The following is a 17299-nucleotide window of genomic DNA, read 5'->3' as shown; positions in this document are numbered from 1 at the left end:
CTAGGAAAACGTGTGTAAAAACCCTGATGTAAATCCATTGCTTTGGGGGAAAAGGTGCTTTTTCCATGATAGTTTACCCTCATTTAAGTGATTATAACAGGCTCTGCATGGGGGAAGCTACACTCATCCCAAAATAGTAAATAAACTAAACTGGTGTGGGCAAGTTCAGGATGCAGCCAGTGCTGATGGAGCAGCCTGACACGGGGGCTGTGAGACCAGCAGCCTTGAGCTCACCTCAGAACTCTTTCAGCACAGCCCCAGGTGGACACCAAGGTTTGAATCACAGGAATGACGTGCTTCCCTGTGAGTGCCATCATGAGAATTGGTCCTTCTCTGTGACAGCAGAGTGCTTGGGGGTCCAAAGTGCAAAGGTGTTGGTGGGAGGGCAAAGGGCAGATCCTTCCATCTGAAGGGAGCAAAGGGAACCTTCTGTGTGTCCCCATCCAGTCAAATATAACCCAGACACTTTCCTTCAGCATCCTGGGCAGCCTTAAGCACCCTGCTCCTGAGATGTCCAACTTCATAAAAATGACTTTGTTCAACATGAATTGAGAGTTGCCCTTTGTGTCTGTCTGACCCAAAGCATTGCTAGTCAATGGGAGTGTTTCCATTTGCACTACATCCATAGAGATCATTTTGACCCTATTTTTCCCGTGTGTTTTTGCTCTGCCTTAACTTTGGATCCCCAGAAAGCATTCTCTTCCACAGGGAAGTTTCTAGCTTTGCTAAAAAAAAAAAAAAAAAAGGGTAATTTCTTTTACTCTCTGTTTGCTAGAGGAAGGCTTATTTTCTTTAATGCTTTGGATTTTTTTCCAGTTTCTGTCCTGAATTTTTCAGTGCTGCTGGATGCTACAGCACTGGTGTGAAGTTCAACCTCTACTCCGTGTTCTGATGGAGAACACAATATAAAGCATGAAACCTGTGATGGAAAGGTAAGCAGCTATTAAATTATATTTATCTTCGTATTCCCTGTTGGTCTAAGATCCACCAGTGCAGCCAACCTATTTCTTCTTTGGTGATTGCATCAGGTTTAAATTTTTTCTAAGCTCCTCAGACCAAAACTCAAACACTTCAGAGCCCTGTGAGTAACGGCATTTCCTAATCCATGGTATTTTGCCATTTCTTACATCAGGAAGTGTCCCGTTGCGCGATAACCGTCCTCAGACCCAGCGCTGTCAGGATTTTTGTGAAATCCCTCACTTTGGGTCAGCGCGCTGCTGGGGGTGAGGGGGGCGGGACGGGACTTTTTTTGGTGTGGCAACTGCGGTGTGTCCCCATCGGCCTCAGCAGCAGCACCCGAGCCCTCGTGTTTGGCGACGTTTTACTCCTAAATTATCAAAGCGTGCCCAAAAAACACCGGGGAGCCGCCCAGGCACGACCCCGGGACGGCACCCCCGTACGGGTTGCGGGGGTCCGGGGGGTGCGGGAGCCGGGGCAGAGGGTGCGGGAGCCGGAGCCGGGCGATGCGGAGGAGCCGTCCCGGGGCCGGGCGATGCGGGGGCGCCGTCCCGGTCCCGCGGGTTCCCGGCCAATGGCTCCGCTCCGCGCACTCCCCGCCCCGCTCGCCCCATGTGCAGAAATAGCCCCGCCGCCGCCGGCAGCGGCTTTTCCGCGGGGAGCGGCGGCAGCGGCGGAGCATCCCGGGCGGAGCATCCCCGGCAGGACCATCCCCGGCAGGACCATCCCCGGGAGCACCGTCCCCGGGCCCGTCCCGTCCCGGATGGCCCCGCGGCGGGTCCCGGCGGCGGGCGGGCGGTGAGCGGAGCCCCGCGGGCGGATGCCGGGCGGGGGCCGGGCGGTGCGGGCAGCGGGGGGCCGCGACCCGGGGCTCGCCGCGCCCCTCCGGCCCCCCACGGCCCCGGAGATGGGCGTTTGGCTGCCCCGTGGCTTGTTGGTACCTGCGGGAGGGCGCCCGGTGGAAAGTCCCTTCCCTTCATGAGCAGCTCCTGCTCCTCGCCCCGGGCTCTCGCCATGGACACTGTGAAAACCACCTACATCGTGCTGGAGCTGATCATCGCCGTGCTGTCCATCGCTGGAAACGTCCTGGTCTGCTGGGCCGTGGCCATCAACAGCACCTTGAAGAACGCCACCAACTATTTCCTGGTATCCCTGGCGGTGGCTGATATCGCCGTGGGCTTGCTGGCCATCCCTTTTGCCATCACCATCAGCATTGGATTCCAGGTGGATTTTCACAGCTGCCTCTTCTTCGCCTGCTTCGTGCTGGTGCTGACACAGAGCTCCATTTTCAGCTTGCTGGCCGTGGCCATCGACAGGTACCTGGCTATTAAGATCCCGCTGAGGTAAGAGACTGGAGTGGATGCAGCAGCCCCACTCCCTGACAGCCCAGGGTCTGATCTTCCTTGTCTTAGTGTTCAGGAACTTCTAGTCTCAAGAATATTGTTGCTCACAGGTGATGATAAAAATAACAGAGGTTTTGGACTCAGCTGCCTTGGGACTGGGATCGGTTTCCCGCCTCTTACCTCAATATACACCTGGAAGCTCAATTCCTTGAGGATGATTTTCTTGGGAGGGTCAGTGGTTTCTTGGGGTTGGGGCATGGAGTGTTGTAATGGTGTGTTTGGGATAGCTGTAGCTAATCTATGTAGGTATTCATACAGCCCCCTTTATTGTGGTGTGCAGGCATCTCCCAGGTAATTAAATGTAGGAGCAGCCACTCTTTCTCCTGCTCCCTACTGTGAAAGGGAAGGATAAAGTGTGCACATGTCAGATCTCAGAGTTTTACAGTTCAGACTTCCATCCAATTGCAGCATCAAAGACATTAACTGGTTTCCTTTTAATTCATGGGAACTGAATTATAATGGGGAAAACTGTATGGAATATAACTTACAGACACCCCACCAGTGAGTTGCTGCAGCAGCTTCCTTAAGCTTAAGTGCACCAAACCCCGGCTTTGCATTATAAGCGACCCGAGTTCCTTGTCTCAGCCTCCTTCATGTCTCATTTATCCCTCCCTGAGAACATGACATTGATGGACCCCACTGGGGAGTCCAGAATGGCTCCAGGGACTGGTCAGGAGCAGAGGCTGTGGGGGAGCAGGGCAGATGTGGTGTGGGGACCTCAGCTGAACTCTGTTAGCTGCAGCTTTCCTGAATTCCGCCCGTCTCTGGCACCTCCTTGGCACCAGCGATGGATTCACCTTAAAATGACTTAAAAAAACACCCCTTCACCTGTTCTGGCACTTTGCATCTGAGACCTCACATACACTGAGCAGATATTAATTGGTCACCAGGCAGATGATCAGAACTGGCAGTGGAAATGTGTGGCTGGGTGTGTCACCCGAGCACGGCGTGTGGAAATTCCGGGGCACGCAGAGTACGTGGGGGCAGATCTGCAGCCCAGCACGGAGCAGGGCAGGTTGTTTCCAGCACCTCCGACCCTGGCTCTGACCTCCCCAGCCACCTGACTGGGCTTCCAGACCCACCTTGGCTCTGGATAATGCTTTGGTGCCTCTTCCTTTTGTTGGTTTGAGGCTTTCTCGGGACGGGGGGTGGCGGCAGGTCAGGGGTTTTGAAGTTAGTTTAGTCATACCCCTGGCCACAAGCTGTCAGGCTGGGCTGTAGCTCTATTTTTGCACCACAAGCTGTCAGGCACGGCCGTGGCTCTGCCTTTGAGCCACAGGCACTTTCTGCAGCTGAGGAAACGGAATGTGGTGAGAGGGGCTTGTGCTCCACTGGGATCCCAGGGGAAGCAGCAGGTCGGGAACGCTCTGAGGGGGCCGTTCGTGGGTCTGCAGCAGGGAGGTGGTTTTGCCAGCTGACAAAATGGCAAGTATTTTCCTCCACTCTCTTTTTTCATTCCCCAGTCCTGGTCTCGAGCAGGTTTGCTGGACTCTCCCTCAGGGCGGTTCATCCCAGGGCAGTTCGGCCTTGCCTCGGGATCCTTTCCCAACATCGCTTTCTCACCCCGTCTCCCGCCAAATCTTTTATTCCTTTTGCACAAACATCTTTATTCCTGTGAGTGCTTCCTAGCTGGACACAAATGGAGACCAAGCAGTCCCATCCTGGGCTGTCTGAAGTGCGAAGTTTGGATTAAACTTGGTCTTGGCACTGAGACCCAATTCATTGCTCCCAGAGGGGACCAGCAAGGAAAACTCCTTTCAAAGGAGGGGGTTCTCCCTGTGAGGAGCACAGGGCAGTGGACAGGTCACTGCTTTGGCAACAGGAGATTTAGGGACTGGTACTGAAAGGCTGTTTTTGGCTGTATAGCCAAGATCAAAAGAGGAGAGAGGAGGTTATAAAACTACACAGGCAAAGCACTTCTCTTCTCACCAGGATTTTCCAACCAAGGCTTGGTTAGAGCTGCCTCATCAGCACTGTTATTCCTGAGATGCTCCAAGGTACTGCTGGCAGTGAAGGGGGAGGAACTTGTCCCACCACCGGCTCCAGGTAGATGCATGTGCCATTTCTGGAAGGAGGTTTGTGCTGTGGGAAGGGAAAGCTGGTCATCAGTTTGTAAGGAAGGAGACCTTAGGAAAAGTTTTTCTCATTCAAACACTCACTCTGGAGGCCAGTGCAGAGGCTGATACCAGTGCATGAAGTATTAAACGTTTAAGAAAATGATTTGTGCCCAGCCCTATCCAGCAATTACAATAAATAACGTGGTTGTTGCAGAGCAGATAAGTGTCCCTGTCACATCCAGAGCACCACCAGCTCCCCATGGAAACCTCGGCAGGGACATTAAGAACTGTCTGTGCCATATTATTTAATGCTCTTTCAGAGCTGTTTGAGGCTGCTGAGAGGCTGGGCAGGGGTGAGCAGCAGAACTTGCATTACAGCCAGGCTAATAATGGATTTTTCAGTTCTGTGGCTGAACCGAAAAATCCCAAGGGGAAGAGGAAAATTGTTTCAGTCAGACTGGAACAACAATGTTTGGAGGTTTCAGTGAAACAAAGTGATCCTGACCAACCTGGCAGATTTTGGGTTGAGTTGTTTAACCCTTCCGATGTGGCTGTGCTGCTCTTCGAGATGGGGACGCCCTCGCTGGGGAAGGAACCGACAGCTCCTCATCTAGAGAACTGCAGAACAAAAATCTTACTTAAAAATGGTCGTTTAGGACCCTCCCTCTTCTGGCTAAAAATATTTGCTGAATTTGACCTGAAGCCACGAATTCCTTCTGTCCCTTGGAACTGCTATTTTGTTTGTTTGTTTTTGATGAGTTTACTGTTTGTGGAGAAGCCCCCGCCCACGCTGCCCACTCTGTGCAGCTGCAACTCCGAGCCCTTCCCTGGGTCCCTTCTCCCCAGCCATCACACCAGGATGCAGCTCCTTGTCCTCGAACGTTCTCTGCCCCTACCTTTGCTTCCTGCACCCTGCTGGACTCCGGCGCTTCCAGCCTGTGGTGTGCCCATCCCTGTGCTGCCCGGGCACACAGCACCATCCCTGCTCTCCTCTGCCAGCCTCACCTCCCCAAAAAAGCTCACTCCCCCCCAGCACTTCCTCCAAGCACAATATCCGTGCCAGGAGCATCTCTCAGCAGCAGCAAATCCGTCCTGCAGAGCGCTTGGCACGGGAGCGACGCGAGGCTTTTGCTCTCTGGCTTCCTCCGGGGCTGGATTTCACCCCACAGTCCCAGAGCTCCGAGCCAAAGAAGATTTGTAGGTGGAATAAAACAGTTTCCTTCTATTTGCATTAACCAAAATCCCTTGGCATGGCTAATAACTGTAGGTACGGATGGATGCCTGGAACAAATGTGTCAGGAACTAGGGAGGGAAAAGAGCATCTGTATATTTAGAGAGCAAAAGGAGAGTGAAATGCTGAACAACCTCATGCTGTGTGTGCCCTTGTCTGCTGGCAACTCCTGCAGGACAGTGAGTGTGGTGCTGCTGCTGCTGCTTCCTGGCAAACATCCCAGCTCGGACCTGTGGAGGGAAAATTATCCCCAGTTCCCTGTGATCTGAGCTGATCTGGTGCTTGTCCTTCCTCCCTGGATTTAGTTCTCTCCCATCTTCAGCTTTGTCCCTAGCAGAAGTGAAGGACTGATGTTCCAGGGCAGCTTTGCCGTGAACTGGAACAGGGTATCCATGGCCATGTCCTCTCCCTCTCTGCACCTCGCTGGCCCCCTGCAGCCAGAGCATCCACGTGTGGATTCACAGTCTGTTAATGGGATCAGGATCTGTTAATGGTGCTGCCCTGCTCTGCCTCTGCTCCTGCCAATCTCCCACAGGAGCTGCTGCCCCTCTTCTATTTGACATGGTGAAGGCAACAATCCAGCTCCTTCCTGAGGTCCTCATGGGGACAAATTAAATTTGGATTGTTGCTGCTCTTTTCTCATCCTTTCCAGAGGTGGGTTGGCTGAGGCTGTGGGTCTGCCTGCCCTGCTGCTGCAGAGGAGATGTTCCCTTCATGTTCCCCAGCAAAGAACTCCCACATCCCTTTCAACTCCCAGCTTTTCCCTCAGCAAAGCAAACCGGTGGGTTTGCATGGCAGGTGGGAGGACTGGAGTCACTGGAGAGGAGAGAAAATCCCCTCGGTCTTCACCTGCCACTCACTGTGCCACCAGAACATGCAGAACTGCAGCTGCTCTTCCTTCTTCTGCCCTCTCCTCGATTCCTTTAATCCTCGCACTGCCCTTTATCTGAACTGCCGGGCGTGTCCCGCCTGTGGCTCTCACAGCCCGATCCTGCGCCCACCAGCACGGGAGGCATCCACCCTGATCCCTGATCCCCGATCCCTGATCCCTGATCCCTGAATCCAGAGCAGGGATGCTCTGGCTCCCATCCCTCAGAGCGCTGTGCCTGGCCAAGGTTATCAGTGATTTATAAAGTGTCACAAACTCAGCCAGGCCAGGAGGGCTGGTGTGTCTGCCTGAGGAACGGGGCTGTCACAGCTTCAGGGTCACCAGAACCGGGGGGTTTGTGCCCAGCCAGGGGCTGCCGTGGCCTTTGGATGCAGCCAGAGCACAACAACAACAAGAACATCAGGAATAATCTCATGTGCCCTCATGGCCATGAAGTGGAGAGGGGAAATCATGGCTATTTTTAGTCGGGAGCAGCCTGGTTTCCTCAAAATGCAAGTCCCAGATTTTTATATTTTTCCTGCACCTCAGAGGTCACTTCCCTCCCAAAAAACCAAAAACCCTGACAGGAAAAGGAGTTGTCCTTGAGACCTCTGCCCTGATGCAGCTCCTGCAGAAGCTGGGGGACAGCATGGATGTCAGGGGGCAGCAGGAATGCCAGGAGATGCAGGGATGCTGGGTGAGCAGCAGCCAAAAAAGCCTCATTTCCAGGCTGCTGGCTGAGGGCATCCATCTCCAGGCTGAGCCAGAACCCAAAGCTTTAAGTTTAGGAGCTTGTTTCCATTTTGGACAACTCAATATATAAAAATACAAGTTACTTTTTAGATTAAAAAAAAAAAAAAAAAGGCAGCTTTTACAATCTGGTGGAATTTTTATCCAGAAGATCTTTTGACCTCTCTGTAAAAAAAACCATATGAAACCAAAACTTTTCAGCAGAAACTGTTTTATTTTGCAGTTACAGGTTTCTGCTTTGTTAATTATGTTTACAAATTTGCTGTTTGTCAGAGCAACGAGCCCAGAGCACAAAACTCAGTCTTTTAGGAGTGTTCTGCCCCAGCCCTCGGCTACACCAGGCAGTGACTCTGCAGGGGGTTTGGGGACTCCTGTTACTGTATTTGAGCCACAAGATGCCAGGAATCAGTGACGCCAGCTGTGCCTACAGATGTCTCAGCCCTCTCCCCAAAGTCCAGGATGACAAACTCAGGGAATTTGCACACGCCAAAGAGCGGATTATCTGCTGATCCAATGGATGACATCAGGCCTGCTGGGCAGGAGCCACAAATAACCTGGAGTACATCAGAGTGTGGCCCTGTGTGTCCCTGCTCCTACACCCATACGGGCACCAGGCAGTGCAGGGGCAGGGAGGAGGGGATGGGATGAGCTCCTGGAGCTGGGATAAGGCTTTGGTAGGTGGGTGGGTGGTGCTGAGCTCAGTGCTGGCCATGCCACGTTCACCAGCCCCTGGGAAGGCTGGCCAGGACTCTGCAGGGAGGGCAGATGAGGAGCAGCTTGCTGGGGCTGGTGGATGGAAAGGCAGCAGTTTGGAGCCTTTGGGAAGGGCTTGTCACCTGTTTCACTGCAGAAAGAGAGATCCAGCAGAGATCTGCCATCTCCCCACCCTTACCTGTCATCTGAGTGAGCACCGGGTGCCTGGGAGGGGCAGTGGTCACCACTGCTCTGTCCAGGGATCACACCCAAACACCTGGCCCTGAATCCTAGTCCCCATCTCACCCCTACAGTCACCTTTAACTCAGCTCTCTGGTGCTGCACAGCTGAGGTCTGACTGCCTGGGAGGTTTGGAATGACAAAAATTCTCAGCCCCAGGCCCCACCAGGCAGATAAAATTGGGCTGCTGAGCCCCGGAGGGGGTGTGATGCTGAGGAAGAGCTCAGCTCTCAAACAGGGAAAACTGGGGGTTTGTGTTCCAGGACTCAGAAACGCCCCATGGAGCACGAAGGTATCACACTGATTTGAGACCAGTATCGCACTGGTATCACACCGGTATCACCCAGTGCTCCCTGCACACGGTGCAGGCAGCTGAGCTCATTCCTTCCTGTGCTCCTCTTGCCTCTGGCAGCCCCCCAGCCCGCCCTGCTCACACCCCCAGTGTCTGAGCTCGGTTTGCAGTCACCTTTTCTCACCCTGTCGGGGCCAGAACTGCCTTGGGGGCGGCTTTTACAGACAGAAACCGAGGTGGTGACTGCAAATCCCTGGGGCTGGGCTGATGTGAGTGCGAGAACGACACTCGCACATCCACCTCGCGGGTGCTGTCAGGCGTCCAACAAGTGCAGGGCTGTGAGCCCCCTCCTGCCTCTCCTCACCTCGCAGCAGCCTGAGCTGCGTTTCCCCTGATTAATCCTCCACATTACCCAGCCGAGTGCCGCTCGCAGCGCGCTTTGGCTCTCCCGTGGTCCTCCTTCCCGCATCCCTGCTCCTGCAATCCCTGTGGCTGTTCCCTCGCCGCGGTACCGGCCGTGGCAGGGCTGGGGGGCCAAGCTGGGCTGAGGGGGCTGTGGGATGAGCGGGGATGAGTTTGGAGCTGCTGTGTCCCCACCCCGGGAAGGAGCGTTCACGGAGGGATAAGCACTTGGCTGTGGATCCCTCGCTGAGAGGGTTTTGAACCCGCAGGTGTTCGATAGTCCAGGCTCGCAGGCTGTAGGATCTGTAAGGGCCAGTCTGGGGCACACGGGTACCCCTCCACACCCCCTGCTCATCCTAAAAGGCATCACCAGCGCTGAGTGCGAAGCACAGCCGGGTTTTGTTTTATTCTGTCCTGTCCCCAAGCGCTGCCCCTGCCCCTCCACGGAGCCCTGTGTGCTCACCTGGGCCGGGGTGGTGACAGTCCCCATCCCGGAGGAAGGCCGGCAGTGCTGCCGCTGTCCCTGCCACAATAGGGACAGATGCGGGAGGAAGTGATTTGTCTGCGCCGGGACAGGCACAGATGTCCTGCTTCCTGGGCTGATACCGTAACCGCTGATCGCATCTCTCGCCGCCAACTCCTTCCACAGCTTTTGCTTTTTCTTTCCTTTCTCCCCACCCCCCCCTCCTCTCCAAGGTGCAATTCATGAATCATTTGAAACGTCCTGCCAGCAGATTTCAGCTGGTGTGTGATCTCCGTTCCGTGGCTGTGCACGGAGCAGAGCACAGCTTATTTTGTGCTGTTATAGCTCAAAAAAGAAAAGAAAAAAAAAAAAAAAAAAGGAGCAAGATGCAAAGTACAGCTGCGAGGAGGTGACAAGGACACAATGCTTGGCAGCCGAGCTGCTCTCACCCCGTTTGAATGGAGGTGTCTGTGTATTTCCCTTCACACTTAAAATAGAAGTATATAAATTGTCACTGATCGTATCAGAGCACCTGCGGGGTCTGAGTCCTGCCAACTCCATCTGCTCACCTCCCGGTGTCCAGAGGCAGGGAGAGCAGTGGGAGCACCAGTCCCAGGGCTCCCTCCACAGCTCTGGGCACTGGGAGTGCAGGGGGGACCTGAACCCGCTGCAGCATCCCTGGCACAGCCCTCACAGCCGTGTCTCCCCACCCATCCCATGGAACGTGGCCTCAGCACAAGCCGTGTGTGAGTTGGGAGTTTAAGCTCTGAAATTGCTCACTGGAGGCTGATCCTGCCCTGGGGTTTGGCAGCAGGAGAACCAGCCCAAAGTCCTTGAGCAGCTCAGCAGCTCCTGCTCCGGCTGGGGCACAGGGACAAGGATGGACAGGAGAGTGGCTGTGTGGCACCACAATGCTCTGAACCGTTCACCCTTCTGTGGACAGGCAGGATGGTCCCCCATTCCTGCTCTCTGAGATAAATAATGTGGGAATAACAGTCCCATTCCAGGCTGTTGCTGCTTTCTGCCCCCAGTCCATCACCCCAAATGCTGAACTCCTCCTTGGCTGGTGCTTGAGGGAGCTCAGGGGCAGCAGGGCCTCTGCCTGGGTGACCTCCCCGGGGTGACTGCAGGGCTGGTGTGGAGATGCTGGGGACGTGCAGGACATGACTCAGTTCCTGCCTTTGGGAGCCAAACTCCTGCCCAGCAGAGAGGCTGGGCTGGCACTGCATCCTGCCCTGTGCCAGCTGGGCTTAGCAAAGCCCTCCTGGGTGACTGGGCTGGCCTCCAGCCCCAATACAGAGCAGTAGAAATGCAATGAGACCTGCTGGAAAAAAAAAAACCCCAAACCCCTCACCATCCTACTGAGCAGAGAACGCAGTGAGCATTCCCAGCAGACAGCTTGGGCCTTTTGGTGGTTGCTGTGATGCTCTCCCATCTCCAGCCCAGGGGTCACCTCCTCCAGCCTCACTGGCAGGGCAGTGGAGCCCTGGCTGAAGCCTTTGCTGGGAGGACACAGTGTGGACAGACCCAGCTGCCCACAGTGACACCAGTGGATATTGTAAAAGCAGCTGAACTCTCTTGAAAGTACTTGACCTGCTGCAGCCCAGGCTCCTGTGCCTGTGACACTGGTGGCCAATGCACAGTTCTTCCTGTCACAAGAACGTAATTAGCACCTTCGTGGTGATTAAGCCAGTAAAGAGGCTTTGCCTGGAGGTGTAAAAGGAACTAATGCATTGCCAGGTTATTTAATCTCAATAAATCATTTTAAAATATTCAGCTGTTATTTACATTAAAGCAGCATTTGATGCCTCTGGGCAGAAACACAGAGGTGATTCAATATTTGTTATACATTAGTTGAGCAGACTTAGGTGAGCAAATTTACTTTAGTAGTTTTTTACATAATAATATTAAGGCTGAAAGAGAATGAAGGAGGGGTTTGCTGGAGCATTCAGAGGTGTGAAAATCCATTCCTCACTGTCTGACTGTGTTTATAGTGCTTAGGGAAGAGCTGTCCCAGCTCAGCTGTCTCACAGCTCCTGCCCATTGCTGATGAAGGTTTATGATGGGGTTCCTGTGTTGTGTGGCTTATGAGACTCTTCATACCTGGATCTGGTGACAGTCATGCACTTTATTTTGAGCACAGGCTTAATCTCTGTTCACTTAGGGCAATACAGGCAGTGTCCCACCAAATAAGTGTATTTAGGTAATAATAACAAGGTGACTAATGAACAATTCTAGAACATCAGGCTATGCCCACCTTGGCCTCTTCTGGCTGGCAGCTCAGCCACCAGGGCTTGGCACAGACCCTTCTGGGAGGCCACAGCAGTACCTGCCATCAGCTGAATGGAAAGATGCTGGGAGGGATTTGCAATGCAAATAAAGAGCTAATGTGAGGAGAGCAGTTGTTCACTGGGAGTTATCTCCACCGAGGTGAACACCATCTCTGCCCTGTGCTGACAGGCCTCCAGCCCTCCTCACTGCTCAGCTCTGGCTCCTGCAGTCTGGGAGCCCAGCATATTTTTACATCCTGTCACAGAGGACCCCCTGCTTGATCGTGACTGTGACTCTGCTGTGTGTACCGGGAAGAGCGAGCGGCACTAAAATAAACAGGCCACCCTTAGAGCCACTGAAAAACTAAGTGCCCACTTAACTGGTTTTGTAAACCTTCAAACCAACTCATCCTTGCAGGAGAGTTCAGGAGCAGAGCGGATGGAAGAAGCCTTATTTGGGGTCATGTGTTGTCAGGAAGAGGCAGCACTGAACGTCCCCAGGCTGGAGTGATGCGGTGGACACCGACCTCAGCATGGCACACCGAGGCTTCCCTTCTGTTCCCCAAACACAAAACCCTGGAGTTTCTGTTTCTGAGCAACGGTCCTTTCACATTTTCCAGTCTCACTACAATAGTTTTTGGGGTGGAGCAGAGGAGCAACGGAAGAGATCAACTAAGCATGGCTTAGACGAGCCAAGGAGCCGCAGTTTTCCCTTCCCACGTGCAGAGCTGCAGGTCAGCAGCAGCTCCTGGTGCCTCTACAGCACTGACTGAGCCTGGCCAACATTGCAGCTCGAGACTCAGGCTTTGCCAAGAGACTGGATTTCTGGGAAGCTGCTCCAAATCAAGTCTTAATGTTTTCAGGCCCCACAACCCCAAACCAGCTCCAGTTTCTGAAAACTTAACACGGGGTATAAAAGCAACAGGCTTGGCCCCACTGATGCCCTATCTGATAGCTTCTCATCTTCTGAAGTAGTGAAACTTTGTAATAATGAGAAAAAAGTGCAGGAGAAGCCCCTCAGTGGCTGGACCTGCCCTTTAGACACCCACCCATGGAGCGTGTCCACAATCCAGCAGCGCCCAAACACGGCTGCTGCTCCTGCATCCTCCCAGCCAGCCCTGCCTGTGCCTGAAGAAGGAGTCAAGGGCTCCCCCAGCCCCTCAGTGCCTCCTGGTCTGTGCTGGCAGAGCCCCCTCTTGCCCTGCTGTCTCTGTGTGCTCGGGAGGAGCGGGATGCTCGGCTCACACGGAGCAGTTGTGATTCACAGGCACAGCTGCGGTTCTGTGGGAATAAAACCCTCCCCTGCCTCACGGGCCGGAAGAAAATCAGAACAAACGTTCTTAGGAAAGGAGGAGCAGGGTAGCCAAGCCAGAGTAAACAAGCACTGAGAGAAGGGTGTGGGAAGGAGGGGACGTGTGTGAGCCAGCAGACGCTGACTGGCTGTGCAGGGACAGGAATGGGTTTCTCCTGTTGTCTTTCTGGCAGTCGCTGCTCCTTCCCATCTCCAAAGAGTGATCCCACTGACGCTTTGATGTTGGCATCTGCTCTGGTTGCACCCAAACCAGCTTGACTTTTGCTGCTTTAGGTTCCAGCTCTGTGTCTCTGAGCATCTTGGGGGCTGGAGGGGCCATGAGGACATGTGTGGGGTTAGGGAAGGTGTGGGGCAGTGCATGACTGCACCCCTCAGCACTGCAGCAACTTGTCCCTGGGCCACAGCAGAGCTTTTCCACAGCACTTGTGGTACTGCAGTGCAGATTTGAGCACCAGCATTGCCTCAGCTGGACGAGGACAGCCCAGATGTTGGTGCAGCCCAGCAGCGTGTCCTGGCGTGCAAGCAGTGGCTGCCTAGGGCAGGAGAGGACATCATTTACCATGGGAACCTTCCCCTGTTCGTGCCCTCCTGGCAGTTGGTGGTTTAGGCTCATGCAATGATAAAGTCTTTTTTAAGACTCCAAGTCCTTTCCCTCCTATTGAAGGCTGTTTGTGGGCTGGGGCAGCGCCTGGTGCCTCTCAGGAATAGTAAATGAGTCAATCCCCCAAATCACTCTGTGGAGGTGGAGAGCACAGGTGAGGTATTTTACCCCTCGGGTGATAACAGAGGTGAAGCTCCTGTGTGAGTGTGGGTGGGGCTTTTGTCTCATTAGCCACAGTGCTGATGACTTTAACAGCAGGGAAGTCACCAGTGCTCATTTATTTAATGTCCCTGACCTGGTTTTGCTCTGGGTGCTGCAGGTATAACAGCCTGGTGACTGGCAAGAGGGCGAGAGGACTCATCGCCGTGCTGTGGCTCCTGTCCTTCGGAATTGGACTGACTCCACTTATGGGCTGGAATAAAGCCATGAGCGGTTGTCCCAACGCCACCAACGAGACAGGGGCTGGCCCGGGGTCGGGGCACCACGGCTGCTTCATCTCCTGCCTCTTCGAGAACGTGGTCACGATGAGCTACATGGTGTACTTCAACTTCTTCGGCTGCGTGCTGCTGCCACTCGTCATCATGCTGGGCATCTACATCAAGATATTCATGGTGGCCTGCAAGCAGCTGCACCAGATCGAGCTGATGGGCAACTCCAGGACCACGCTGCAGAAGGAGGTGCACGCGGCCAAGTCTCTGGCCATCATTGTGGGGCTTTTTGCCTTCTGCTGGCTGCCCCTGCACATCCTGAACTGCATCACGCACTTCCACGAGGACTTCTCCAAATCCAAGCCCGAGTGGGTGATGTACGTGGCCATCACCCTCTCCCACGCCAACTCCGTCATCAATCCCATCATCTACGCCTACCGGATCAGGGACTTCCGCTACACCTTCCGCAAGATCATTTCCAAGATCCTCTGCAGGGCGGACGACCTCCCCAAGGGCACCACTGACAACCACCAGCACTTGACTGTCACCAACATCAACTGCCCCGTGGCCTCGGTGACCATCTGACCCCGCCTGAGGGGGTGCTCAGACATGACCACTGTGCAGCTGTGCTTTTTTAATTTGATTTTTGTAATTAACACAGTGCCTGGTGGAGGAGTGACCTGATGGGGGGACACTGAGTGCAGCTCACCCTCCACCACCCCCTCCAGGGTGTGAGTGCCGCTGATGGCGTCGCGTTTCCCTTCCAGGTCGGACGTTGACTGGGGAAGAATCACCTGCTGGGGGTGTTTCCCCTAATTGTGCTGCTCATGTTCAAGTCATAGGATCTTTATTTTAATTATTATTATTATTATTATTATTATTATTTTTTTAATATTTTTGATTCATTTAGGAGTAATAATTTTGCGGTCTGTTTTTGAGTTGTTCTCCAAGTCCATACTTGACAGCTCTTTGGTAATACCCTAATTATTCCATCAATTGTTTGATGCAGCTCGTATTCTCCGATGGGAAAAAGTCTTACTTAGCCCAGTTGCTGGTGTGAAATGGAATCTGTTCCAGGCTCTGAGGGGAGGGACTGTGTGGATGGGAAAACCAGATCAGAACTGGCCAGCTATTTCTGGCCCCAGCATGAAAACCCTACTTGGAGTTGTTGAGAAAAAGAGTTGACCAAGGTTTTACAACAGCAGTCCCATGGCCTTTAAATCACTTTGGTCTACAGGACTGTGCAGCCCAAAGCTGCAGGTTTGCTTTCAGGTCTGTTTTTGGATGTCAAAAGGGAGAGGTGCCCCAGTGATCTTGCCTGGTCTGATCCGGAGTCACTGAGGGCAGTGCCACTCGGACTGAGCTCCACAATCAGATTTTTGCTCCCAAATCAAGACTTGCCATCCTTGCAGTGCTTCCAGAAGTGCGGGTTTTAGCTGTGAGAGCTGCATGTGCAGCTCACCTGGTCCCTACAGCTTGATCTGGCTAGGGTTCCTCTGCAGCCCTGTAACCCCCTGAGGCTGTGAATGCGCTTTTTTTTTTTTAATTTTTTTTTTAAAAAACATTTTTTTTTACAATAATTTTTATATTTTTATTTTTTCCAATGCTGACCTGCATCAGTAGCAAAAAGAGACAGGAAGGGAGCTAAAGTGCTAATGTGTGTGAGAAGCAAGATTGCCGTGGCCTGTGACCTGATTTTGGCAAAGCTCTCACAGGTTGTCTAGCCTGGCCTCTGTAGTTGGCCACGTGTCCTGGCCCTCACTCTGAGTGAGCCCCAAGCCCACTCATCAGCAGAGCAGTCTTAATTATAGTGCAGGTTAATAACCCTCTGCAACCACAGCTCAGTAATTACTGCACCAGTTTAACGTGCAGCGGTGATACCCAAAACGAGACAAAGGCAGGGAGAGCAGAGCAGTAATTTCTGAAGAACAAGCTGATGGTGGTACAGAGATGCAGCTGCCCCTGACCAGCTCAGACCTGCCATCGCATCGTGGCCCTCTCACAGATGGGAATCCTGCCTGAAGGTTCCATCTCCCTCCGGAGCACTCGGTGCCAGCAGCACCACCACGCAACTGGTGAGGAGCTGGAGCGCAGGGACTGCTGGTAAATGGTTGTCAGCAGTAACTCAGGCAGGGGGACAGAGGCAGCAGGACTTCTGGGGCCAGGCTGCAGGGAAGGAAGTTTGAACACAGCCAGTTCCTGAAGAACAGGTCCAGTGGACAGACTGTGATGCGTGATGAGCAGTTTGTCCCTGGAAAATTGTACTTGAATCATGTATTTTTTTTTAAAACTGTGTTGCACTAAAAGGGGGTTAATACAAGACCCCAAGAATTTAATTTCTCTGGCATATATAATGACAAATACGGTGTAAAATCAGTTGAAAAGCTGATGTGAAGAAATCTTGTTCCTGCAGCATCTGCTCTGCCAGCTGGCAAGACCTGCAGGCAGCAGCTGCAGGAATGACTTAGGGCCCACCATGCACAGGGAATGGTTCCCTGAGAGTGATGGATTTCACTACCTTGTGTAGCAGCTCAGCCCTGAGAGCCAACCCCAAACCTGGGTGAATCACCAGTAACTCTGAATGGGTTTGTGCATGTTTATGCAGTGTCCAAATTTAGCTACAGCTCAGTATCTCATGTGCATTTCCAAGAAGAATCTGAACAGTTAAAGTTACTGTCCCAAGTGCTTTTCCTTTAACAGCCCCATTCAGCTTTGCTGCATCTGCCTTGGTCACAGTCCAGCTGACACATGTAGCCACCTCCTGCCATTTGGGCAGGGGCTGACTCTCTCCTCCGCTCATTCCTTCCCTTCTGTATTATCTTTGGCTGTGTTCCTTCTGTTAATCATGGCTGGAAACAAGCAGGGTTTCACCTGCAGGTCTGGCAGTGTTGCAAAGTGGTTGCAACCACATTTCTTCTCACAACAAAGGATGTCATCTCTCCCTTCTGCTGGCTGAAAAAGAACCAAACTCTGGACAGCACCAACAGACTGAAACTCAAGAGTGCTCTAAAACCGAAAGAGGAGGCCCCAGGACACTGGTTGTATGTGACAGCTTGCACTGCAGCTCAGCATCCACGACTGCCACCTTCCTCTGCCTCTCATGAGCCTGAATTCCTGCAGATGGATGAGGTGTATCCGTAGTACGACTGTGCCGTCGGGGTGTCAGGCAGTAACTGTGGCCCAGGTCACCACGGTCACGAGGCACAGCAGAGTGCCTTTGTGGATCTGAGCCAAAGACATTTCAAGGCAAAATAAAAATAGGACACTTCCCTTGCCCCCCCTCAAAATAAAAAAGCTCTGAAGGTTTCTACAAAAATGTGAAGTAAAAACGG

General features: G+C 53.2%; 1 protein-coding gene across 1 annotated transcript; it reads left to right on the top strand.

Moving 5' to 3' along the window:
- Positions 1-1683: 1683 nt before the first annotated feature.
- Positions 1684-17206, top strand: ADORA2B (adenosine A2b receptor). The gene is made up of 2 exons (XM_050322090.1): positions 1684-2300; positions 13859-17206. Exons 1-2 carry the CDS (start codon positions 1936-1938, stop codon positions 14550-14552), a joined length of 1059 nt encoding a protein of 352 aa, XP_050178047.1. The 5' UTR covers positions 1684-1935; the 3' UTR covers positions 14553-17206.
- Positions 17207-17299: the final 93 nt, after the last annotated feature.

Source organism: Myiozetetes cayanensis, unplaced genomic scaffold, assembly GCF_022539395.1.
Source record: "Myiozetetes cayanensis isolate MyiCay16 unplaced genomic scaffold, myiCay2020 scf27, whole genome shotgun sequence".
NCBI lineage: Eukaryota > Metazoa > Chordata > Aves > Passeriformes > Tyrannidae > Myiozetetes > Myiozetetes cayanensis.
Note: the sequence above shows the minus strand (reverse complement) of the source record. Positions and strands in the feature narration are given on the sequence as shown.

Excerpts from the sequence above, each read along its gene's own strand:
- ADORA2B (XM_050322090.1), top strand. The coding sequence starts at position 1,936 with ATGAGCAGCTCCTGCTCCTCGCCCCGGGCTCTCGCCATGGACACTGTG. Across the intron at positions 2,301-13,858 it reads GCTATTAAGATCCCGCTGAG|GTATAACAGCCTGGTGACTG; the intron begins GTAAGAGACTGG and ends TGGGTGCTGCAG.